The following is a 26,182-nucleotide window of genomic DNA, read 5'->3' on the forward strand; positions in this document are numbered from 1 at the left end:
TATTCCATGTTACCTTCAACCAATACAGGGTCCGGAGGTGCCACCCCAGGAACTACTGGTTCAACAAACCTCTTCAACAAGGACTTATGAAACACATTATGGATTTTAAATGTGACAGGAAGAGCCAACCGAAAAGAGACCGGATTAATGATCTCCAAAATCTTGTAAGGCCCAATAAATCTAGGCTTAAACTTAGGAGAAGCTACCTTCATAGCGATATTTTTTGATGATAACCAAACCATATCACCCACCTTAAACTGGGGACCAACGGTCCTATGTCGGTTGGAAAACCGCTGGGCCTTTTCCTGGGAGAGAGATAACTTATCCACCACTTGGTCCCAGATCTGGTGCATTCTTTCCACCACAGTGTCAACACCTGGGCAGGCAGAAGGCTCCACCTGCCCTGAAGAAAATCGAGGATGAAACCCAAAGTTACAAAAAAAAGGTGACATCAAAGTGGCTGAACTAGCTCTATTATTTAAAGCAAATTCGGCCAAGGGCAAAAATGAAACCCAATCATCCTGATCAGCGGAAATAAAACATCTCAAATACGACTCCAAGGTCTGGTTTGTTCTCTCCGTCTGCCCATTGGTCTGAGGGTGAAAAGCAGAGGAGAAGGACAACTGAATTCCCAGCTTGGAACAGAACGTCCTCCAAAATCTAGACACAAACTGAACTCCTCTGTCAGATACAATGTTCTCAGGAATCCCGTGCAAGCGAACCACCTGTTGCAAAAACAGGGGCACCAACTCAGAAGAAGATGGCAACTTAGGGAGTGGTACAAGATGAACCATCTTAGAGAACCTATCACAAATCACCCAAATAACAGTCATTCTCTGAGAGACAGGCATATCAGAGATGAAATCCATTGAAATATGGGTCCATGGCCTCCTGGAGACCGGCAAAGGCATCAACAACCCACTAGAGCGAGAACAAAGTTTAGACCGGGAGCAAGTCCCACAGGACTGCACAAAATTCCTGACATCACGAGACAAGGCGGGCCACCAAAAAGACTGACTCACCAGATCTCTAGTACCAAAAATACCTGGATGACCAGCCAATGCAGAGCAATGAACTTCAGACATCACTCTCTTCCACTGGTCAGGAACATACAACTTTCCACTGGGACAACGCCCAGGTTTGTCCTCCTGGAACTCTTCCGGAGCACGTCTCAAATCGGGCGAGATGGCAGAAAGAACTACCCCTTCGCCTAAGATGGTAGCAGGTTTGGTCACCACAGGAGAATCAGCAAAGAAGCTCCTAGAGAGAGCGTCAGCCTTGACATTCTTAGTGCCAGGAAGAAAAGAGACCACAAAATCAAAACGTGTAAAAAAACAAGGCCCATCTAGCCTGTCTAGGGTTCAAGCGTTTGGCCGACTCCAGGTAAATCAGATTCTTGTGGTCAGTGAGGACCACAACTCGATGTTTAGCTCCCTCCAACCAATGTCTCCACTCCTCAAATGCCCACTTCATGGCCAACAGTTCCCGATTCCCCACATCATAGTTACGTTCAGATGGGGAGAACTTTCGGGAAAAGAAAGCACAGGGATTCATTTTAGATGTTACAGGATCCTTTTGGGACAAAATAGCTCCTGCACCAATCTCAGAAGCGTCCACCTCTACCTGGAACGGGAGTGAGACATCAGGTTGCCGCAAAACCGGGGCAGAAGTGAATCTTCGCTTCAGCTCCTGAAAGGAAGAAACAGCCTCCGGAGACCAATTCAACACATCAGCACCCTTCTTAGTCAGATCAGTCAATGGCTTGGCAATACTAGAAAATTTTGCTATAAGTTTCCGATAAAAATTAGCAAAACCCAAAAACTTCTGATGGGCCTTCAAAGAAGTGGGCTGAACCCAATCATAAATGGCCTGTACCTTGGCCGGATCCATTTCAATAGTTGACGGAGACAAAATAAATCCCAAAAATGAAATCCTCTGTACCCCAAAAAGGCATTTCGATCCTTTGACATACAGGGAATTCTCCCTCAAGATCCGGAACACCGTCAGAACATGTTCCACATGAGAATCCCAATCCTTGGAGAAGATCAAAATATCATCCAGATAGATAATCAAAAATTTATCCACAAAGTCTCGGAAAATGTCGTTCATGAAGCACTGGAAGACAGAAGGGGCATTAGTGAGTCCAAAAGGCATCACCAGGTACTCAAAATGACCCTCTGGAGTATTAAACGCCATCTTCCATTCATCCCCATGCTTAATGCGGATAAGATTATACGCCCCCCTGAGGTCAAGCCTGGTAAACCAGCAAGCACCTTTAACTCTGGAGAATAGATCCGAAATCAGGGGTAACGGATACTGATATTTAATAGTAATTTTGTTGAGGGCACGATAATCAATACAAGGCCTTAATGAACCATCCTTTTTGGCCACGAAAAAAAACCCAGCACCTAATGGTGAAGAGGATGGTCTAATATGACCCTTCTCAAACGCCTCCTTAATATAGGATTGCATAGCCTCGTGCTCGGGTACAGATAAATTTGAAGAGCCGACCCTTGGGAAATTTACACCCCGGGCTCAGTTCAATTGCACAGTCATAACTCCTATGAGGAGGCAAAGACGCAGACTCATTCTCACTAAATACATCATAAAAATCCGCCAAATAGTCAGGAACATCATGTGACTGAGGAGAGGTGGAAAAAAACCGGAGCCTCACTAAGGGCACACCGACAACCCCAACTCACCACACACACAGATTTCCAGTCCAAAACTAGATTATGAATTTGCAACCAGGGAAACCCCAGAACAATGGTATCATGCAAATTATGCAACACCAAAAATCTGCAATTTTCTTGATGGTTTGGGGCGACCCGCATTACCACCTGGGTCCAAAACTGAGGTTTATTTTTCGCCAAAAGAGTAGCATCAATCCCCCTCAAAGGGATAGGCGTCCGCAGAGGTGTCATAGGAAATCCACAACGTTTAGCAAAATCCAAGTCCATTAGATTCAGGGCTGCTCCCGAATCCACAAATGCCTTGGCGGAAAATGTGGACAGGGAGCAGATCAGAGTAATTGCCAGAAGAAACTTAGGTTGAACACCACCCACAGAAAACGTGTGTGCAAAACGTTTCTCTCGTTTAGGACAGACAGAAATAATATGCGAGGCATCTCCACAAAAAAACACAGCTTATTACGCTTTCTGAACTCCTGACGTTGCTCCCTGGACAAAACTCTATCACATTGCATAGGTTCAGACACTTTTGTTCAACAGGTGGCAACACCTCTCGTGCAGTCCTGCGTTCACGTAAACGCCGATCAACCTGAATGGCTAATGACATAGAATCGTCCAGACCAGAGGGAACAGGAAATCCCACCATAGTATCTTTTATGGCTTCTGACAAACCCTTCCGAAAGAGAGCTGCCAAGGCATTATCATTCCAGGCAGTAAGGACCGCCCACTTTCGGAATTTTTGACATACAATTCTGCAGAATCTCGACCCTGGCTCAATGCCAACAGGGTCTTTTCAGCCTGATCAATAGCATTAGGTTCGTCATACAACAACCCCAAGGCTTGAAAAAATGCGTTCACATTAGTCAGACTAGGATCTTCAGGTTTCAAAGAAAACGCCCAATCCTGGGGATCGCCACGCAGCAAAGAGATGACAATTTTAACCTGCTGCGCGGAGCACCCTGACGAGTTAGGCTTCAAGGCAAAAAATAATTTACAATTATTTTTGAAATTCAAAAATTTAGACCGATCCCCAAAAAACACATCAGTAGTAGGGATCTTTGGTTCAGCAGCATGTGAATGAGCAAGGTAGGTGGAAATTCCACGCACTTCCACAGCGAGCTGCTCAACACGATCAGACAATTGCTTTATCTCCATTGAGAGAAAAAAAAAATTCCCCCTATGGCCTCAGAGATATAGAGGAAAGAATATACACACTTTTTTTTTTTTTTTTTAAATTCTTTCCTGCTATTGAATACCCTAGGATCTGCGGTATGGCTGGTGATTCTGTTATGAATGAGTCACTGTAGGAGGCAAAAACATAAATGCTAGCTAAGTCCAGAAAACCAGAGAAATTGGCAGCTATCGGATTGCAGACCCCTGGACCTATCAACAACAACTAGCAGTAGCCATGGGGGGTTCCTACGATGCCCTAGACCCCTCGATCACAGCCGGAGAACTGCCTAGCCTAAAGACAGAAAGGGAAATCTAAACGGCCCCAGAGCAGACCCCAAAGCAATAGGCAGCCCCCAACATATAATGACGGTGAAGTAAGAAGAAAAAACACTAACACAGATAGAAAGATAGACTGAGCAAATGATGGGGCCCCAGCTAACTAGATAGGATAGGAAAGCTGCTGTCTGCAATCCGCGAAAAACCCTATCAAAATAAGAGCCAACAGACTGACAGGGAAAAAGGCCCTGAAGACGCTAGGCTTCAAAAAGACTATGTCAGTACTCAGGTATTTTCTGAAGACAAAGCAAACCGGCAAAAAAGGAATTCAGCTCACTCCAGCAGGAAATGGCAGAATCCAGAAAAGCAAGGCAAACTAAAACCAAAACACAAATGCAAAAAGGCAAAGCAGAAAACTTAGCTTTTGAGGAGCAGGAATCAGACTGGTCTCCTAGAATTCCACAGAGAAATCACCAGCGAGGCAGAAGGGCGTTGGCTGCCTTATATCCAGTCAGAGATCCCCGTCGCCCAGTCATCCTCTCCCAGCTCAGGTGCTGGGTAATCAGCCTCACTACCTTCCTTCACCAGAAGAGGGAGTTCATCAGACCTCAATGGTGAAGGGGAAAATGAACTCATAACACTTCCCCATGATTGTGGAGCCTACTGAAACAGACTAAGGGACTTTTTTAGACACTTAGGAAGCCTTTGCTTTTGTTAATTATTCTAATTTACTGAGATAATGACTTTTGGCTTTTCATTGGCTGTAAGCCATAATCATCAACATTAACAGAAATAAACACTTGAAATAGATCACTCCGCTTGTAATGACTCTATACAATATATAAGTTTCACTTTTTGTATTGAAGAACTGAAATAAATTAACTTTTTGATGATATTCTAATTTTGTGAGAAGCACCTGTATGATAGGAAATAATTTGACCATGTCAAAAACCACATGGAATGCCCTTGTGGCATACATTTTCTGATTTGTGTCTCAGCTGCATTGAGCAGTGTAGTTGACCACATACTGTAACTGTGCCTACGCCCGCATGCATTCTTTGGGATGTTTCCGAAGTGTCCGAATACACTGTGAACCTAGCAAGCTTTTGGCTGTATTCCCTCATGGTGCCTAAGGAAAGCATGGAAGAACCACACATAATTAACTGCGATTCAATATAAATCTAAAGTTAGGCACAGACGGCTGCAGATTCTCGCATCAAAGGGAATCATATTGATACAAATGACGCTTTGATCAAACTCTGATCAGTGAGAGCATAGTGTGATCCAATTCTCTCGGATGAGGAGAAGATAGAGAATAAAATTTCTCAATCTTCTCCATTTTGTCAAAGTGCAGAAATTGGTCATCCTTTAACAGTTCGATGTTGTCCACACACATTTTCTTGCATGGCCGATTGCAATCCAAACATTGGATCAAACTCAGGCATGCAGCGATTCTTCTCCTTGGACAGACTCCGTCTGAGAAAAAAATCAGACATGTGCACTGCCCTATACGCTAACATTGATCCGAGCGCGATCCAACCTTTGTCATATCGCACTTGGACCAAAAATTAAGCTCGTCTGCACCTGCCCTCATGTGTGTGGGGGCCTCCTGATTATTGTGCATCGGCAGATGTGAGAGCAAGGAATGGGGCTTACTCAATGCCGGATGGTATTCTTCTACCATCAGATAAGCCATGTCTGCCTCTCCACATGGAAACATGCACATTCTACTCGACTTTTCAAGTCTACAAATTGAGTCCAATTTCCATAAAGCACCATGTTCTTCTAAAAACAGAGGTTGTTTTCACGACATCACATATGGCAGTTCTTCCACATTTGAAGGTGAGTCATTTTCATTTGTGTTAGCAACGATGCCATATTACACCTGTGTTATCCTTTCTGGCTTCTGGGATACTTTTACTGATCTCATGTGTTGATATTTTCCTGTACGATAATGTCAGAGTAATGTACCATATTAGTTGTTTCTTTTTTTCGTAAACTCCTAATTTATTGCATGGACTTTTTTCAAGGCAACCAGCTAAAGTCCTTTGGTATGACCGAGCAAAGTACGTGTTTCTGGAATTCTGTGTTGAGAACAGCAAGAATGTAAAGGTGGACATAGAAGACCATAAGGTCATTTTCAGGTGGGTAATAGATAACATATTCAAACAATAATGAAAGATATCAACAAATGTGAAATTAGTTTTCATTTATCTGCAGTGGTTGAATAAAAGCAAAAGTGGCAAAGCTAGAGGAGTAAAAAGGTATTTGTAAGCCAAAACCAGGAGTTATACTTTTCCTCTGATTGTTCCACTCCTGGTTTTGGCTTGCAAATACTGATGTAAAATACTGACCAAATACTGAACATGTGACTGTGGCCTAAAGAGGTTAAAATTCCTTCTGCCATGTAGAAAGACATCATTATTATAAATGGTGCATTTGAGGTGCCAAAACTCTTTTCTCTGGACCATCTTTGGCTGGTTCACCAGTCAGATCCTTTATTGTTTATTGGAAACTTCTAGATGAGGGGTGGGAAACTTTTTTTTAGCCGGGGGCCATTTGGAAATTTCTACCATCATTTGGGGGTCACGCAAAAATGATCACCTTAAAATTACCCCAAACAAAGTGGAAAAAGGTATAGTCAGCTCACCCATGTGTAGAGTTTCAGCTGCCAGCTAACGCCCAGCACGGTTCCAATTGAGCAAACATGAACAGCAAAGCGGGGAGGAGGATCCAGCGACGTTAGTAGCAGTTAAAAAGATAACTTTTAATCCATTTAAAATAAAACATGGAAACAGGCATGAATTGTCGGGTATATTGCACATTGATGACAGATCAACGCGTTTCGACTATAAAAAGTCTTTGTCAAGATCTGATCCCAGAATGCAATGAACATGATCTTGTAGTATGGTATAAAATGTCATTGGACAAGCAATAGACAAATTACATATGCTTATACTAATTATACAAACTAGAAAGCATGCTGCTAAAATACAAAAAAATAGAAAGGAAAAAAGAGTCCATGCACAAATATGGGAAATGAAAGAGCAATCAAAAAATATATAAGAACACTACCCATTAATGGTAATATTTAATAAGATCTTGCCTGCTATTTAGACCAAGTGGTGTTCTCGTATTTAATGGAAAAATCCAGTAGGATTCCCTGCTTAGTAGTTTGCGCTTGTAATTACCTCCACGATAGGGTTTGTGGACTTTCTCAATGGCATTAAACTTAAGAGAATTGACATTACCTTTATGATGAATGGCAAAATGCTTCGAAGCCGCAGAGGTTGAAAGCGCATTACAAATGAGCGCATCTGCTAAATGTCTTCTGATGCGGACCTTGAGAGGGCAAGTGGTACAACCAATGTATTGTAATTTGCAAGTAATACATTCAATTTGATAGATTACATAGAGTGCATTGCAGTTGATATAATCTTTGCTAGAAAACGCAGTGGAATCATGCATAGAATAAAACTTGTCTGTTTTGCGGGCAAAATGACATGCTTTGCATTTGTTAGCTCCGCATTTAAAAAAGCCTCTAACATTAAGCCAACTTCTGTGAGTGAGAATGTTCCATAGTAGAATTATTTAGAAAATCACTGGGTGACAGCATGGAACTTAAGGTGGGAGCTTTTTTCGGTATAAAACGCACAGGTTTTTTTAAAACTTGTTTGAGTTTTTTATCTTGGTCTAATATAGGTAGATGTTTTTTAATTATAGCAACTATTTGATTGCATTGTAAACTATAATTAGTAGTAAAAGTGACACCCATATTGTACTTATTATTGTACTAGCCCGGTATTGCTCCTGCATAGTAAATAACTGCTATTAGTTATAACAAATTATAATGATTATATACAGTACAGACCAAAAGTTTGGACACACCTTCTCATTCAAAGAGTTTTCTTTATTTTCAGGACTATGAAAATTGTAGATTCTCTCTGAAGGCATCAAAACTATGAATTAACACATGTGGAATTATATAACTAACAAAAAAGTGTGAAACAACTGAAAATATGTCTTATATTCTAGATTCTTCAAAGTAGCCACCTTTTGCTTTGATTACTGCTTCGCACACTCTTGGCATTCTCTTGATGAGCTTCAAGAGGTAGTCACCGGAAATGGTTTTCACTTCACAGGTGTGCCCTGTCAGGTTTAATAAGTGGGATTTCTTGCCTTATAAATGGGTTTGGGACCATCAGTTGTGTTGTGCGGAAGTCTGGTGGATACACAGCTGATAGTCCTACTGAATAGACTGTTAGAATTTGTATTATGGCAAGAAAAAAGCAGCTAAGTAAAGAAAAACAAGTGGCCATCATTACTTTAAGAAATGAAGGTCAGTCAGTCCGAAAAATTGGGACAACTTTGAAAGTGTCCCCAAGTGCAGTGGCAAAAACCAACAAGAGCTATAAAGAAACTGGCTCACATGAGGACTGCCCCAGGAAAGGAAGACCAAGAGTCACCTCTGCTGCGGAGGATAAGTTCATCCAAGTCACCAGCCTCAGAAATCACAGGTTAACAGCAGCTCAGATTAGAGACCAGGTCAATGCCACACAGAGTTCTAGCAGCAGACACATCTCTACAACAACTGTTAAGAGAAGACTTTGTGCAGCAGGACTTCATGGTAAAATAGCTGCTAGGAAACCACTGCTAAGGACAGGCAACAAGCAGAAGAGACTTGTTTTGGCTAAAGAACACAAGGAATGGACATTAGACCAGTGAAAATCTGTGCTTTGGTCTGATGAGTCCAAATTTGAGATCTTTGGTTCCAACCACCGTGTCTTTGTGCGACGCGGAAAAGGTGAACGTATGGACTCTACATGCCTGGTTCCCACCGTGAAGCATGGAGGAGGAGGTGTGATGGTGTGGGGGTGCTTTGCTGGTGACACTGTTGGGGATTTATTCAAAATCATAGGCATACTGAACCAGCATGGCTACCACAGCATCTAGCAGCGGCATGCAATTCCATCTGTTTTACATTTAGTTGGACCATCATTTATTTTTCAACAGGACAATGACCCCAAACACACCTCCAGGCTGTGTAAGGGCTTTTTGACCAAGAAGGAGAGTGATTGTCATCGTCACGTGTGACTGGACACACCGCCTCCAGCAGGGCGAATTTATATGACACGCGTGACCCTGGATACACCGCCTCCAGCAGGGCGAATTTAAATAATAGAACGTGCAGCCGGATATACCGCCTCCAGCAGGCGAATTTCAGTAGTACACGTATGTCTGGATACACCGCCTCCAGCAGGGCGAATTTCAGAATAAAGGGGAAAACCAGGAAAACAATTACAATGGTGGCCCTGCGATAGAGAACCGGAATGTGGAGACCTCCTGCTCTCCCCTGAGTCAGTGTCTCTACACGCCTAACGATCCCTAGGCTGGTTCCGCACCGGGCGCCGATCAGGATACCTGAAATCCCTAGCTCACCCTGAACCAATCCCTTACTAGTGAAGTGGACGGTGCAGAAACTAATCCCACCACTGCACTAAAACGCACATTGAGGAAAGTGACAAACAGGGAAACACCACTTAGCTTTGCTCTGTTGCTAATGCTCCAATCAACAGAGTCCGACACCAGAGTGCTTCTTTTCCTCCAACCGGATCCAGCACCTGAGTGCAGCTTTCCAGCAACAGAGTCCCGCATGTGAGTGCAGCTTTACAGCAACAGAGTCCAGCATCTGAGTGCAGATTTCCAGCAACAGAGTCCATCATCTGAGTGCAGCTCTCTTCCAGCAACAGAGTCCAGCATCTGAGTGCAGCTTTCACCATAGCTGTCACTCCACCAAGCTTTGCAAGAACTCCTCGCTGACACCATAGCTGCCACTCCTCCAAGCTTTGCCAGAACTCCTCGCTGACACCATAGCTGACACTCCAGGATTCTGACTGAGCTGCCAGGAACTCTCTCTAGCTCCTTCCTTCACCAAGGATGGTTGGAAAACACCAATATCACCAAAGGTGAGTGAGAACACCTGACACACCTTTATAGTTAGGAGCCAGAGTCTCACACCTGTTAGAGATTCCCGTGCAATAACTCTCACCACCACTGGGGGCAAACTAGAACAGAAGACACCACTGTGTAATAACCCTAATGTCCACCGGGGGCAAAACCAACTCTAAGCAACCAGCTCAAAGGAAAAAAAAGGTTACTTATTCAAAACCTGTCATATCCAACCTGGATCATGACAGTACTCTCCCTCAATGAGGGGCCTCTGGACCCTCAAGACCACTCCTCATCAGGGAACCCCTACAGAGGGGACGCCCAGATCCAGAGTTCACCTCTGCAACTACCTGTACTTCAGGTTAAAGACAAATGGGCACCGCTGGTATTGGCAATGCATGTTCTGGCGGCGTTGCACATCCCCAGAGCACCATCCTGAGGAGCGAGTTATGTATGAGCATGTTTGGAGGTAAAACAAGCAGACAAGACTCCGCACACACTTCCACTGGATGTTATTTGGTGGACACCCATACACGCTCTTTCACACACTGGTCCGGACCAGAACGTTTATTGCCATTCATTACTTTGTCAAATACTGTGAACTTTTACTGGAACTGACAACAGAGGTGTCCCCCTGTGTCACCACACTCACACCCCCGATATTCACCAAGGGAAACACCACCCTCCAACCCCTCCTACTACGAGGCCTGCGCCTCTCTGGGTTGGCTAATGGCGAGGGTTGAGACTTGCCCCTACTCCCTGGCAGCACCCCTGCAGCCACAACTGGAGGAGAAGGGGACGGGGATATGGAGGAAATATACACTCCCTGGTCGCCTTCCTCCACACGACCAGGAGGGGGCGGCTTCTTCAGTGGTATGGAAGGTTTGGCGTGAGCCCCGCGGACTATAACACAAAACCGCCCACCACAGGGACGCACCCTTCATGTCGGGGAATACCAGGCAGCACCATGGGGACACCCACTCCTCCCACCAGCCTGGGTGTGTCCGCGTGCATGAGCAAGTCCCGCTCACCAGCAGGGTCTCTGGGGGCTTCTTTGCCAGAGCCGCAATTTGACTTTCTGGGTGAGCCAGAGGGAAGGCCCCAGACTCTGATAACTGCTGCTGGAACTGCTTCAACACACCATGCAGCTCCTCACTCACCTCAGTGAGACCCAGCAGCAATTACTCACCGGCCTGAACTTGGCCAAAGGCCTACCAGAAAAAAGAAAAAAGTAAGGTTGGTGATAATGTCATGGTCACGTGTGACTGGACACACTGCCTCCAGCAGGGTGAATTTATATGACATGCGTGAGCCTGGATACACCGCCTCCAGAAGGGCAAATTTAAATAATAGAAAGTGCAGCCGGATACACCGCCTCCAGCAGGCGAATTTCAGTAGTACACGTATGTCTGTATACACCGCCTCCAGCAGTGCGAATTTCAGAATAAAGGGGAAAACCAGGAAAACAATTACAATGGTGGCCTTGCGATAGGGAACGGGGACGTGGAGACCTCATGCACTCCTCTGAGTTAGTGTCTCTACACTCCTAACGATCCCTAGGCCGGTTCCGCACTGAGCGCCGATCAGGATACCTGAAAACCCTAGCTCGCCCTGAACCAATCCCTTACTAGTGAAGTGGACGGTGCAGAAACTAATCCTACCACTGCACTAAAACACACATTGAGGAAAGTGACAAACAGGGAAACACCACTTAGCTTTGCTCTGTTGCTAATGCTCCAAGCAACAGAGTCCGACACCTGAGTGTATCTTTTCCTCCAACCGGATCCAACACCTGAGTGCAGCTTTCCAGCAACAGAGTCCAGCATCTGAGTGCAGCTTTCCAGCAACAGAGTCCCGCATCTGAGTGCAGCTCTCTTCCAGCAACAGAGTCCAGCATCTGAGTGCAGCTTTCACCATAGCTGCCACTTCACCAAGCTTTGCAAGAACTCCTCGCTGACACCATAGCTGCCACTCCACCAAGCTTTGCAAGAACTCGCTGACACCATAGCTGCCACTCCACCATGCTTTACAAGAACTCCTCGCTGACACCATAGCTGCCACTCCTCCATTCTTTGCCAGAACTCCTCGCTGACACCATAGCTGCCACTCCAGGATTCTGACTGAGCTGCCAGGAACTCTCTCTAGCTCCTTCCTTCACCAAGGATGGTTGGAAAACACCAATATCACCAACAGTGAGTGAGAACACCTGACACACCTTTATTGTTAGGAGCCAGAGTCTCACACCTGTTAGAGATTCCCGTGCAATAACTCTCACCACCACAGGGGGCAAACTAGAACAAAAGACACCACTGTGTAATAACCCTAATGGCCACAGGGGGCAAAACCAACTCTAAGCAACCAGCTCAAAGGAAAAAAAGGTTACTTATTCAAAACCTGTCATATCCAATCTGGATCATGACAGTGATGGGGTGCTACGCCAGATGACCTGGCCTCCACAGTCACCAGACCTGAACCCAATCAAGATGGTTTGGGGTGAGCTGGACCGCAGAGTGAAGGCAAAAGGGCCAACAAGTGCTAAGCATCTCTGGGAACTCCTTCAAGACTGTTGGAAGACCATTTCCGGTGACTACCTCTTGAAGCTCATCAAGAGAATGCCAAGAGTGTGCAAAGCAGTATTCAAAGCAAAAGGTGGCTACTTTGAAGAACCTAGTATATAAGACATATTTGCAGTTGCTTCACACGTTTTTGTTAATTATATAATTTCACATGTGTAAATTCATAGTTTTGATGCCTTCATAGTGAATCTACATTTTTCATAGTCATGAAAATAAAGAAAACTCTTTGAATGAGAAGGTGTGTCCAAACTTTTGGTCTGTACTATATATATATATATATTGTGGTGTAGTAACCACTGAGTCCGCTAGGGGGCGCTGTGTGAATGTCCCAGGAGAAAGTATGAATGGCAGAATACGGAATGGCCGCTATGTATCCCAAAGTGGGTGGCTTTGGGATGGAGACTTATGTGTTGTTCAGCAATGATATTGCTGAGGTGTTGTTTCAATGTGTAAGGAAGAAGTCTCCAGGTAACTAGAGAGATGGGCGGGCCTGGTTACCTACAAACCCACCCAGGGAGTGTGTTTAAAGCACTGTTGGAAAGAGTGTGTAAATGCTTGAAGGACCTGTGATGAGGTCAGAGTCATATGACCAGGTGGGCGTGGCTGTGAACCATATAATGTGAGCAGGGTAGGTCACAGGTGGTGAATGCTTGGACCCGGTTGGTCCAGTGTGGAAGGTCCCGCTGAGATGGGGCTTCCTGCCTGACAGCACGTGTGGACGCTGTGAGTAATGGCTGCAAGTGCCTGAGAGTTCCCTGGAGGGAATGAATGTCTGCAGTATGGAGAAGCAGCCATGAGAGAACCCTGACAGGGTGAGATATAACTGTGGGGCTGAAAAGCCTGCATATTGGACGTTGCTAACCGAGTGAAGCTATAATGGACACTATGCTGTTATATGGAGTTTATGTTGCTTCTGTGGGTTTATGCTGCTAAATAAACCGCATGAACTGTTATGATTTTATGGAAAACCTGTGCCGGATTTGCTTTTGTGGCTGCTGAGCGAGTATCCCCTACTTGAATGACAGCGCTACCTCACTATATATATATATAAAGCTGAGTGTATAGCCCCGGCCACTCCGCATAGCCACATTCACTATAATATCCCACATCATCCCGTCAGCCAGAGCCACCGGACTACTACCCCTAATATCCCACATCATCCCTTCAGCCAGAGACACCAGACAACTACCCTAATATCCCACACCATCCCGACAGCCAGAGCCACCGGACTACTACCCCTAATATCCCACATCATCCCGTCAGCCAGAGACACCAGACAACTACCCTAATATCCCACACCATCCCAACAGCCAGAGCCACCGGACTACTACCCCTAATATCCCACATCATCCCGTCAGAGCCACCGGACTACTACCCCTAATATCCCAAATTATCCCATCAGCCAGAGCTACCGGACTACTACCCCTAATATCCCACATCATCCCGTCAGCCAGAGCCACTGGACTACTATCACTAATATCCCACATCATCCCGTCAGAGCCACCCGACTACTACCCCTAATATCCTACATCATCCCGTCGGAGCCACCCGACTACTACCCCTAATATCCCACATTATCCCGTCAGCCAGAGCCACCTTACTACTACCCCTAATATTCCACATCATCCTGTCAGCCAGAGCCACCGGACTACTAACCCTAATATACCACATTGTCCCATCAGCCAGAGCCACCGGACTACTACCACTAATATCCCACATCATCACGTCAGCCAGAGCCACCGGACAACTACCACTAATATCCCACATCATCCGGTCAGAGCCACCGGACTACTACCCTTAATATCCCACATCATCCTGTCAGCCAGCGCCACCGGATTGCTACCCCTAATGTTGCGAATTCACTTTCTGGCCTACATCTGGTTACTAGTGAAGGTAGTGGAGCTGGTTATATTGACAGAGGGGTCACGAGTTCTCTTTCCGCGCTCCCTCTGGTGGTTACAGGAGGTAATGGAGGTGATCTAATTAACAGAGGCCTGCCACCTGATAATGAGGAGGACGATTGGACATCTGGAGTTTTTGACTGGATTTAAGACAGCCGACTCCCTCTATCTCTGCTGGTGATTTTTTTCTGCCTCCTGAGGTCTTAGTTTCCAGCTCAGTCCCTGCATGCTCAAGCTAAGTGTTCTTTTGCTATTGTTCACATTTGATTTGGTTTTGTTTATTCAGTTTTGTGTGGTCAGCCAGTCCCGGCTGGGGCTGTGCTGAATTTCCATTCTTATGTTACTGCTTGTGCCAGTTTGTTTTTGTCCCTTATTAGATTGGCCTCTTTTTTGTTCTGCTCTCAGAATATGCCAGAGTGCTGATATAGTGGGCGAAGTCGAGTGACTTCAGTATTTTTCTATCAGACGAGTTGGACATTTTTTGCAGGGTATTTTGCGTGATTGCAGACAGTGTCTTTCCTTTCCTGTCCTGTCTAGTTAGTGTGGGCCCCATCGTTTGCTCAGCCTATTTTCCTACCTGCGTTTGTGTTTTCATCTTGTCTCACCGACAATATACAGTGGGGCAAAAAAGTATTTAGTCAGTCAGCAATAGTGCAAGTTCCACCACTTAAAAAGATGAGAGGCGTCTGTAATTTACATCATAGGTAGACCACAACTATGGGAGACAAACTGAGAAAAAAAAATCCAGAAAATCACATTGTCTGTTTTTTTTTTTCATTTTATTTGCATATTATGGTGGAAAATAAGTATTTGGTCAGAAACAAAATTTCATCTCAATACTTTGATATATCCTTTGTTGGCAATGACAGAGGTCAAACGTTTTCTGTAAGTCTTCACAAGGTTGCCACACACTGTTGTTGGTATGTTGGCCCATTCCTCCATGCAGATCTCCTCTAGAGCAGTGATGTTTTTGGCTTTTCGCTTGGCAACACAGACTTTCAACTCCCTCCAAAGGTTTTCTATAGGGTTGAGATCTGGAGACTGGCTAGGCCACTCCAGGACCTTGAAATGCTTCTTACGAAGCCACTCCTTCGTTGCCCTGGCGATGTGCTTTGGATCATTGTCATGTTGAAAGATCCAGCCACGTTTCATCTTCAATGCCCTTGCTGATGGAAGGAGGTTTGCACTCAAAATCTCACGATACATGGCCCCATTCATTCTTTCATGTACCCGGATCAGTCGTCCTGGCCCCTTTGCAGAGAAACAGCCCCAAAGCATGATGTTTCCACCACCATGCTTTACAGTAGGTATGGTGTTTGATGGATGCAACTCAGTATTCTTTTTCCTCCAAACACGACAAGTTGTGTTTCTACCAAACAGTTCCAGTTTGGTTTCATCAGACCATAGGACATTCTCCCAAAACTCCTCTGGATCATCCAAATGCTCTCTAGCAAACTTCAGACGGGCCCGGACATGTACAGGCTTAAGCAGTGGGACACGTCTGGCACTGCAGGATCTGAGTCCATGGTGGTGTAGTGTGTTACTTATGGTAGGCCTTGTTACATTGGTCCCAGCTCTCTGCAGTTCATTCACTAGGTCCCCCGCGTGGTTCTGGGATTTTTGCTCACCGTTCTTGTGATCATTCTGACCCCACGGGGTGGGATTTTGCGTGGAGCACCAGATCGAGGGAGATTATCAGTGGTCTTGTATGTCTTCCATTTTCTAATTATTGCTCCCACAGTTGATTTCTTCACTCCAAGCTGGTTGGCTATTGCAGATTCAGTCTTCCCAGCCTGGTGCAGGGCTACAATTTTGTTTCTGGTGTCCTTTGACAGCTCTTTGGTCTTCACCATAGTGGAGTTTGGAGTCAGACTGTTTGAGGGTGTGCACAGGTGTCTTTTTATACTGATAACAAGTTTAAACAGGTGCCATTACTACAGGTAATGAGTGGAGGAAAGAGGAGACTCTTAAAGAAGAAGTTACAGGTCTGTGAGAGCCAGAAATCTTGATTGCTTGTTTCTGACCAAATACTTATTTTCCACCATAATATGCAAATAAAATGAAAAAAAAACAGACAATGTGATTTTCTGGATTTTTTTTTCTCAGTTTGTCTCCCATAGTTGAGGTCTACCTATGATGTAAATTACAGACGCCTCTCATCTTTTTAAGTGGTGGAACTTGCACTATTGCTGACTGACTAAATACTTTTTTGCCCCACTGTATGTTTGGGGGCTTTCTATTCCTTTGGGGTCTGCTCTGGGGCAGTTTAGATTTCCCCTTTCTTACTTTAGGCTTATTTAGTTCTCCGGCTGTGTCGAGGCGTCTAGAATCATTGTAGGTATGCTCCACGGCTGCTGCTAGTTGTGTGGATTGGATCAGGGGTCTGCAATCCGCTTAGTTACCAACCTCTCTGGTTTTCTGTGGCTTAGCTTGGTCTTCTTTTCCTCCTCGGTGACCCAATCATAACACCCTAATATCCCACATCATCCCATCAGAGCCACCAGACTACTACCCCTAATATGCCATATCATCCCGTCAGCCTGGGGCCTGAACCAGAGCGCTGAGTGGAACAGTCCTAACGTCCATACCGGGGATACCTTTAAGAGAGGCCTGGGGTCAGAACCAGAGCACTGAGAGGAACAGTCCTAACGTCCATACCGGAGATCACTTTAAGAGAGGCCTGGGGTCAGAACCAGAGTGCTGAGTGGATTTGCCCTGACTTCCATACCAATGATCCCTTTAATAGAAGCCTGGGGTCAGAATCAGAGCGCTGAGGGATATGCCCTAACTTCCTTACTGGAGATCCCTTTAAGAGAGGCCTGGGGTCAGTACCAAAGTGCAGAGTGGATTTGCCCTCAGTTCCGTACCGGGGATCACTTTAAGAGGGGCCTGGGGTCGGAACCAGATTGCAGAGTGGATTTTCCCTCACTTCCATACTGGGGATCCCTTTAAGAGGGGCCTGGGGTCAAAACCAAAGCACAGAGTGGATTTGCCCTCAATTCCATACCAGGGATCCCTTTAAGAGGGGCCTGGGGTCAGAACTAGAGCACTGAGTGGAATTGCCCTAATTTCCATACCAATGATCCCTTTAAGAGAGCCAGGGGTCAGAACCAGAGCACTGAGTGGAATGGTCCTAGATTCCATACCGGGGATCCCTAGGTCTGGGGTCAGAACCAGAGCGCTGAGTGGAACGGTCCTAGCTGCCATATTGGGGATCCCTTTAAGAGAGGCCTGGCATCAGAACCAGAGCGCTGAATGGATTTGCCCTCACTTCCATACCGGGGATCCCTTTAAGAGGGGCCTGGGGTCAAAACCAGAGCGCAGATTAGATTTGCCCTCAATTCCATACCGGGGATCCCTTTAAGAGGGGCCTGGGGTCAGAACCAGAGCGCTGACTGTAATTGCCCTAACTTCCATACCAATGATCCCTTTAAGAAAGCCTGGGGTCAGAACCAGAGCGCTGAGTGGAATTGCCTTAATTTCCATACCAATGATCCCTTTAAGAGAGCCTGGGGTCAGAACCAGAGCACTGAGTGGAATGGTCTTAGCTTCCATACCGGGGATCCCTAGGTCTGGGGTGAGAACCAGAGCGCTAAGTGGAACGGTCCTAGCTGCCATATTGGGGATCCCTTTAAGAGAGGCCTGGCATCAGAACCAGAGCGCAGATTAGATTTGCCCTCAATTCCATACCGGGGATCCCTTTAAGAGGGGCCTGGGGTCAGAACCAGAGCGCTGACTGTAATTGCCCTAACTTCCATACCAATGATCCCTTTAAGAAAGTCTGGGGTCAGAACCAGAGCGCTGAGTGGAACGGTCCTAGCTTCCATAACGGTGATCCCTTTAAGAGAGGCCTGGCATCAGAACCAGAGCGCTAAATGGATTTGCCCTCACCTCCATACTGGGGATCCCTTTAAGAGGGGCCTGGGGTCAGAACCAGAGCGCTGAGTGGAACGGTCCTAGCTTCCATACTGGAGATCCCTTTAAGAGAGGCCTGGGGTCAGAACCAGAGCGCTGAGTGGATTTGCCCTGACTTCCATACCAATGATTCCTTTAATAGAAGCCTGGGGTCAGAATCAGAACGCTGAGGGATTTGCCCTGACTTCCATACCAATGATCCCTTTAAGAGAGGCCTGGGGTAAGAACCAGAGCGCTGAGGGATTTGCACTAAATTCCATACCGGAGATCCCTTTAAGAGGGAAGATGTGCCTATGGGACTATGGGAAGGAGGATGTGTGATGTGTATATGGGCAGGGAGGGAGTGATTGATTTCTTTCATGTGCTCTCTGCTCCTTTATGGGGGGCAGACAATGGCTGGTAGCTTATGTTCCCGGGGATGCTAGATTTCTCCCACCATGTCAGTGTCTGCTGAGGTGTCGTGGAGTGGGAAAACTGAAAGCAACCAATCACAGCTCAGCTTCTTTTAAACAGCTCTGGTGAAATGAAAGATGCTTAGTGATTGGTTGGGGCTATGTGGAGTGGGCATGGCCGACACACACATACATTCATTTATATATATATATATATATATACACTCACTGGCCACTTTATTAGGTACACCATGCTAGTAACGGGTTGGACCCCCTTTTGCCTTCAGAACTGCCTCAATTCTTCGTGGCAGAGATTCAACAAGGTGCTGGAAGCATTCCTCAGAGATTTTGGACCATATTGACATGATGGCATCACACAGTTGGCGCAGATTTGTCGGCTGCACATCCCTGATGCGAATCTCCCGTTCCACCACATCCCAAAGATGCTCTATTGGATTGAGATCTGGTGACTGAGGAGGCCATTTGAGTACAGTGAACTCATTGTCATGTTCAAGAAACCAATCTGAGATGATTCGAGCTTTATGGCATGGCGCATTATCCTGCTGAAAGTAGCCATCAGATGTTGGGTACATTGTGGTCATAAAGGGATGGACATGGTCAGCAACAATACTCAGGTAGGCTGTGGCGTTGCAACGATGCTCAATTGGTACCAAGGGGCCCAAAGAGTGTCAAGAAAAAATTCCCCACACCATGACACCACCACCACCAGCCTGAACCGTTGATACAAGGCAGGATGGATCCATGCTTTCATGTTGTTTACGCCAAATTCTGACCCTACCATCCGAATGTCGCAGCAGAAATCGAGACTCATCAGACCAGGCAACGTTTTTCCAATCTTCTACTGTCCAATTTCGATGAGCTTGTGCAAATTGTAGCCTCAGTTTCCTGTTCTTAGCTGAGAGGAGTGGTACCCAGTGTGGTCTTCTGCTGCTGTAGCCCATCTGCCTCAAATTTCGACGCACTGTGCGTTCAGAGATGCTCTTCTGCCTACCTTGGTTGTAACGGGTGGCAATTTGAGTCACTGTTGCCTTTCTATCAGCTCGAACCAGTCTGCCCATTCTCCTCTGACATCTGGCATCAACAAGGCATTTCCGGCCACAGAACTGCCGCTCACTGGATTTTTTTTCTTTTTCGGACCATTCTCTGTAAACCCTAGAGATGGTTGTGCGTGAAAATCCCAGTAGATCAGCAGTTTCTGAAATACTCAGACCAGCCCTTCTGGCACCAACAATCATGCCACGTTCAAAGGCACTCAAATCACCTTTCTTCCCCATACTGATGCTCGGTTTGAACTGCAGGAGATTGTCTTGACCATGTCTACATGCCTAAATGCACTGAGTTGCCGCCATGTGATTGGCTGATTAGAAATTAAGTCTTAACACACAGTTGGACAGGTGTACCTAATAAAGTGGCCAGTGAGTGTATATACACTCACTGGCCACTTTATTAGGTACACCTGTCCAACTGTGTGTTAAGACTTAATTTCTAATCAGCCAATCACATGGCGGCAACTCAGTGCATTTAGGCATGTAGACATGGTCAAGACAATCTCCTGCAGTTCAAACCGAGCATCAGTATGGGGAAGAAAGGTGATTTGAGTGCCTTTGAACGTGGCATGATTGTTGGTGCCAGAAGGGCTGGTCTGAGTATTTCAGAAACTGCTGATCTACTGGGATTTTCACGCACAACCATCTCTAGGGTTTACAGAGAATGGTCCGAAAAAGAAAAAAAATCCAGTGAGCGGCAGTTCTGTGGCCGGAAATGCCTTGTTGATGCCAGAGGTCAGAGGAGAATGGGCAGACTGGTTCGAGCTGATAGAAAGGCAACAGTGACTCAAATTGCCACCCGTTACAACCAAGGTAGGCAGAAGAGCATCTCTGAACGCACAGTGCGTCGAACTTTGAGGCAGATGGGCTACAGCAGCAGAAGACCACACCGGGTACCACTCCTCTCAGCTAAGAACAGGAAACTGAGGCTACAATTTGCACAAGCTCATCGAAATTGGACAGTAGAAGATTGGAAAAACGTTGCCTGGTCTGATGAGTCTCGATTTCTGCTGCGACATTCGGATGGTAGGGTCAGAATTTGGCGTAAACAACATGAAAGCATGGATCCATCCTGCCTTGTATCAACGGTTCAGGCTGGTGGTGGTGGTGTCATGGTGTGGGGAATTTTTTCTTGGCACTCTTTGGGCCCCTTGGTACCAATTGAGCATCGTTGCAACGCCACAGCCTACCTGAGTATTGTTGCTGACCATGTCCATCCCTTTATGACCACAATGTACCCAACATCTGATGGCTACTTTCAGCAGGATAATGCGCCATGTCATAAAGCTCGAATCATCTCAGATTGGTTTCTTGAACATGACAATGAGTTCACTGTACTCAAATGGCCTCCTCAGTCACCAGATCTCAATCCAATAGAGCATCTTTGGGATGTGGTGGAACGGGAGATTCGCATCAGGGATGTGCAGCCGACAAATCTGCGCCAACTGTGTGATGCCATCATGTCAATATGGTCCAAAATCTCTGAGGAATGCTTCCAGCACCTTGTTGAATCTCTGCCACGAAGAATTGAGGCAGTTCTGAAGGCAAAAGGGGGTCCAACCCGTTACTAGCATGGTGTACCTAATAAAGTGGCCAGTGAGTGTATATATATATATATATATATATATATATGATTTTGGTTTTTGTTTATTATTTTTTAAAAGATTTTCACGTTTGATTTTAGTGATCTTATCCATGGCCATATCCAAATTTTCCTTAGAGTATCCCCGTTGTGCTAGCTTGACACATCAGAACCACACATAACAGTGATAAGTCACCACATTAGCATATAGGCAAAATGAAGCAGCACTTACCAATAAGGGGAGGGGGAACGGGACACCGGGTTTGGATCCGACAGAGACCCCCAACGCACGTTTCGCTTCTAATGTGACTGCTTTCTCAAGGGGATGTAAGTAAAATGGGCGCAAGGACCTTCAAATAACATTGATGGCCAGCCACGTGACCCGGTCACGTGTTCTCATTGACCAATGACGGCAGCTTCCTCGGCGCATGCGCACTCTGAATGCCAGGTCCTGTATTAGAGCTGGCATCAATACATCATCGCACGTGCATGGGCGGCGGGACCAAGTCCCGAAAACCCTGGTCACAAGCGGGAGGTAAAGAAAGACGCCGCTCTGATGCAGGAACCCGACAGACACACATACTGCATGGTCACCACTGCGGTTACAAGTATCAGATGGCATTAATTACATGCCATCACAGGAAAATACCAGTAATGCCCCAAAATTCATGGTACCCCCGGATAAGTACGACCGAAGTAATCAAATTTTACAATAAATTATCAATCATATAAATTTATCAATAATTAACGCACTGGGTACATGGTATGTACTATGTCCAACAGCTTAATACAAAAATTGCAACAGGAGGGATGTCATATATGGAGTGAATATCTTCCTGATTCCAAAGATGGTAACATAAATCCAGTGATGGAAGGTATAAGGTAAATGGGTCAATGCAGACTTGGAAATAATGGATGTAACTGAAATAAACAAACAGCAAAATTAAAAGTAATAACCATATAGGAAATAAAATTAGAAAAAAAATGAAAATAGACGGATCCAAAGAAAAACTGTCCAAATATAAAGACAGTAAGGACAATTACAATACTAATCACAGAAGACCACTAAAGAACTCAAACGTGTACTACAGAAATGAGGAGAAACTTAGGGATTCATTAAGGCTCGAGGGTGTCAAGGTATTGAGGTGCACGATCCAGCCCGCCTCTCGTTGGGCCAAAGATTTCTTATAATCTCCACCTCTCGATCCCAGGTGGATACTCTCGATCCCTCTTACCTGAAGAGAACCCACATCACAATCATGGCACTGTTTAAAGTGACAGGGTAACGTCTTCAGGCAAGAGGGATCAGACTCAGTCCTAGCCGCGTGGATGTCCCATACGTGTTCGCGGATGCGAACACGGAGCTCCCTGGAAGTCAGCCAAATATATATCAGAGAGCAGCCACATGTGGCATAATAGATCCAGCAGGACGCGGGAGCCCTGCATATACCCAAGACTTAACTAACGGTCATCACTGGCAAGATAGCCCTAAAGACTGGCGATCAATCCTTCATTAAAAGGCCCACGTGCTGGAAAGACGGCTACAATTCCTAAAGATCAGCTTTATGCCATAAGTGCCTGGAAAACACACCAAAGCGTTGCATTTCCCTTCTATTTTGCCCTCTTGCATACTCACCTGGAACCAACTAACCCCATGATAAAGACCCGGGAGGGTCGATACGTTGGGGTTGGGTTCTCTTGAATCCAAATTATTATTTTTTTTATGGAAAAATTTGTTGAATTTTGAATAAACTTGTTATTCTTTTTTGCAAAACGTTCTATTAGAGTGTGCAGTGATTTTTCAATATTTGATCATTCATGTGCAGGCAGCGTTCTGTAAAGAACGCTGCGTACCATGCACTTGGGGTTAAATGGCCGAAAGCTGGCAGGATATGACTGCTGCCCAAGCATTGCCGACTCCGAGGACCTGCCCGCGGGCCGCACGAAAAGAGGTTCCCCACCCCTGTTCTAGATAGTCAACCGGTACCAAATAGGCATTAGGTCTCATTCAGATATTTTCACGCACATGTTCTATCCATAGTTTTCATTGGCAGATCGAGTACCCATTGTAAACTTTGGGATGGTGTGTCTGGAAAAAAAAGCGTCATGGATCAGAATCACCCATACAAGTCTCAATCAAACACAGCACACGAACTGCATACTGATGAGACTAACACTGCGAAGGATAGGAGAAGCTTATCCACGTGTGAAAACATGGATGAAACACTGATGATAAAAACTGTCCAAACACTGATGAAACTCGGATCCAAAACTCATGACACTCAGTGTTTTTTTACATGGGCAAAAAACGGTTCGACGTCTAAACGAGGCCTTACATGTAATTGGGCATAACTTTCACTGCAGGCAATGCCTAACCTCTGTATCAGTGATTGTAGCATGACAAAATAATTTCTACATAAAATAGAGGAATAACCAGATTTTCTTCTCCTTTTGCTGCGCAGATGTCTAAATGAAGATGACATTCAAATCTATAATGAGATTGTGGTGTATGACAGAATACAACCAAAGGTAAGATGGTGCTATAACTAATGAGGGTAATGAGGTCGCTTGTCGGCGTCAAACACAGCGATGCATGCTGGCCAGCGGGACGCCGATGATTAAAAAATAGCCCAGGACATTCGAGCACGATCAGCGATATCCAGCGGGGGGCGGTCGCCGCTATGTGTCACATGTAGCGAGATCGCTGGCAAGATCACTGTTGTGTGGCAAAATCGGTGACGCATCAGCGATCTTGCTAGCGATCTCGCTATGTGAGATGGGGCCTTTAGATTATGCTCACCCCGGCATCCGGTACAGTCCGACAGGCGTCGCGGTCCGGTCCGGCGCCTCCCATCCTCTAACGATGCCGTCCTCTTCTTCCATTCCTGTCGTGGCTCCCGCGCAGGGGCACTGCTCTGCCCTGTGAGGGCAGAGCAGAGTCCTGCGGTGCACAGGTGCCGGGAGAGGTCCGGCACCTGCGCACTTCAGTATTCTGCTCTGCCCTCAACAGGGCAGAGCAGTGTGCCTACGCCGGAGCCACGACAGGAAGGGAAGAAGAGGACGGCATCGTATGAAGATGGGAGGCGCCGGACCGCAACACCCATCGGACCAAGAACGGACCGCCTTGGGTGAGTATAATATAACTCCTTTTTCTTATCTTTCAGGTTACATCGGGGGCTTATCTTCAGCATTACAAAATGCTGTAGATAAGCCCCTAATGTCGGTGACGGCAGCTCATAGGCCAAAAAAAGGGTGTCAGATTCCTTTTAAAGGGGTTCCCACTACTAGGACAACCCCTTCTTTAACTAAATGTTTGCCCCCATAAAATAAAAAACCTATACTCACCTCCCATGCTGCCGTCATTCCAGCGGTGTCGGCACTCGTGGTCCTGGGGCTCCCATGCGGTTGTTGTGACATGTGGTGTCAAGTGCCCACCCAGCACTGGCATCACTGTCCCTGTCTTCATATGGATTGAACATGAAGAGGAAGCCAGGGATCAACTGCAGCCTGGATTTCCTCTTCATGTTCAGTCCGTACGAAGGTGGAGACAGTGATGCCAGCACTGATTGGGCACCGAGCACCACTTGTCACAACAACCGCCCAGGAGTCCTGGGACCCCAAGCGCTGACACCGCTGAAATGGCGTCAGCGCGAGAGGTGAGTATAGGTTTTTTTTAATTTTATCGGGGCCAAACATTTAGTTCAAGAAGGGGTTGTCCTAGTAGTGGTCAACCAATTTAAAGCTGCACTGTGACTTTTATTTTTATTTAATCGCTGGAGTGGTGTCACTATGGTAAATCTCCTGCACCTAATAATTTACTTACCAGTCACTGTCTTCAGATGTTCCCGGTGCCGTTCCTGTCGTGTTCTGCAGGTTGTGATCTGCCGAACAACGCCAGTGTTTGATGGGCGAGTCGGAGGTAATTTCTTATTGTAATTCTCAGAGGCAGAACACGGCTTTCATAGACTTACACTGAGAGCTTGTGACTGTTACTTCTGAGTAAGTCAAAAGCTGATCGGGATGGAACGGTACCAATAAAAGATGAAGACGTCGGCTGGCAAATATAACACTAGGGTCAGAACATTTACATTAGTTACACTACTCCAACACTGAGAAAAAAACAAATGCAATACAATTACCGCACTTGTTTTTAAATCCAATATAATCTGTGCACATTATTAAGTAGACCTGATGTGTTTTGTGAAATTACTTTGAAAAAAAATCCCCACATAAGAATGGCTTTAAATGAGCTTTTTAATGTTTTGCGAGAAGAATGTATAATTTGTGAAGAAAGGTTGAACTTGATGAACCCATGTCTTTTTACAACGTATAACTATGAATGCAGTTATTCTTACATGAATTTCAATATTTCAATAGTAAGTACAACAGACTTATCAGGTCTAAGTAATCTATTTAGTAGATTGAATCTTTCACATAAACTGCATACATTATGTTCAGTGGGATTAAAGGTATGGAGCTTTCTCAATTTTAGGAACCTAGAGAAACTCCAAGATGGCCATTTGGTGAGCCAATGTAGCCAAGAAGAGGCAGAGAGGTGGCAGGTGCATGCATGAGGCTTCCTCTTTGCAATTTAAGGAAGTCTCTATAATTCCAATCAGTGTACAGTGCCCTGTGTATTGCGGCCAGTTCCCATGTGTGCC

At 45.7% G+C, this 26,182-nt stretch overlaps 1 protein-coding gene across 2 annotated transcripts in view; it reads left to right on the plus strand.

The window, feature by feature from the left end:
• LOC141075525 (alanyl-tRNA editing protein Aarsd1-B-like) overlaps window positions 1–26,182 on the plus strand; it is a 166,091-nt gene that overhangs the window by 60,824 nt on the left and 79,085 nt on the right. For both annotated transcript variants that reach the window (XM_073562614.1, XM_073562615.1), the window contains 2 exons: window positions 6,170–6,283; window positions 23,984–24,050. In XM_073562614.1, coding sequence (XP_073418715.1) covers window positions 6,170–6,283; window positions 23,984–24,050 — 181 coding nt within the window. The remainder of the gene's footprint in view (window positions 1–6,169; window positions 6,284–23,983; window positions 24,051–26,182) is intronic.

The sequence above is a fragment of the Dendrobates tinctorius genome, unplaced genomic scaffold, assembly GCF_039654945.1.
Source record: "Dendrobates tinctorius isolate UK_male_01 unplaced genomic scaffold, ASM3965494v1 ptg000360l, whole genome shotgun sequence".
Classification (NCBI taxonomy): Eukaryota; Metazoa; Chordata; class Amphibia; order Anura; family Dendrobatidae; genus Dendrobates; species Dendrobates tinctorius.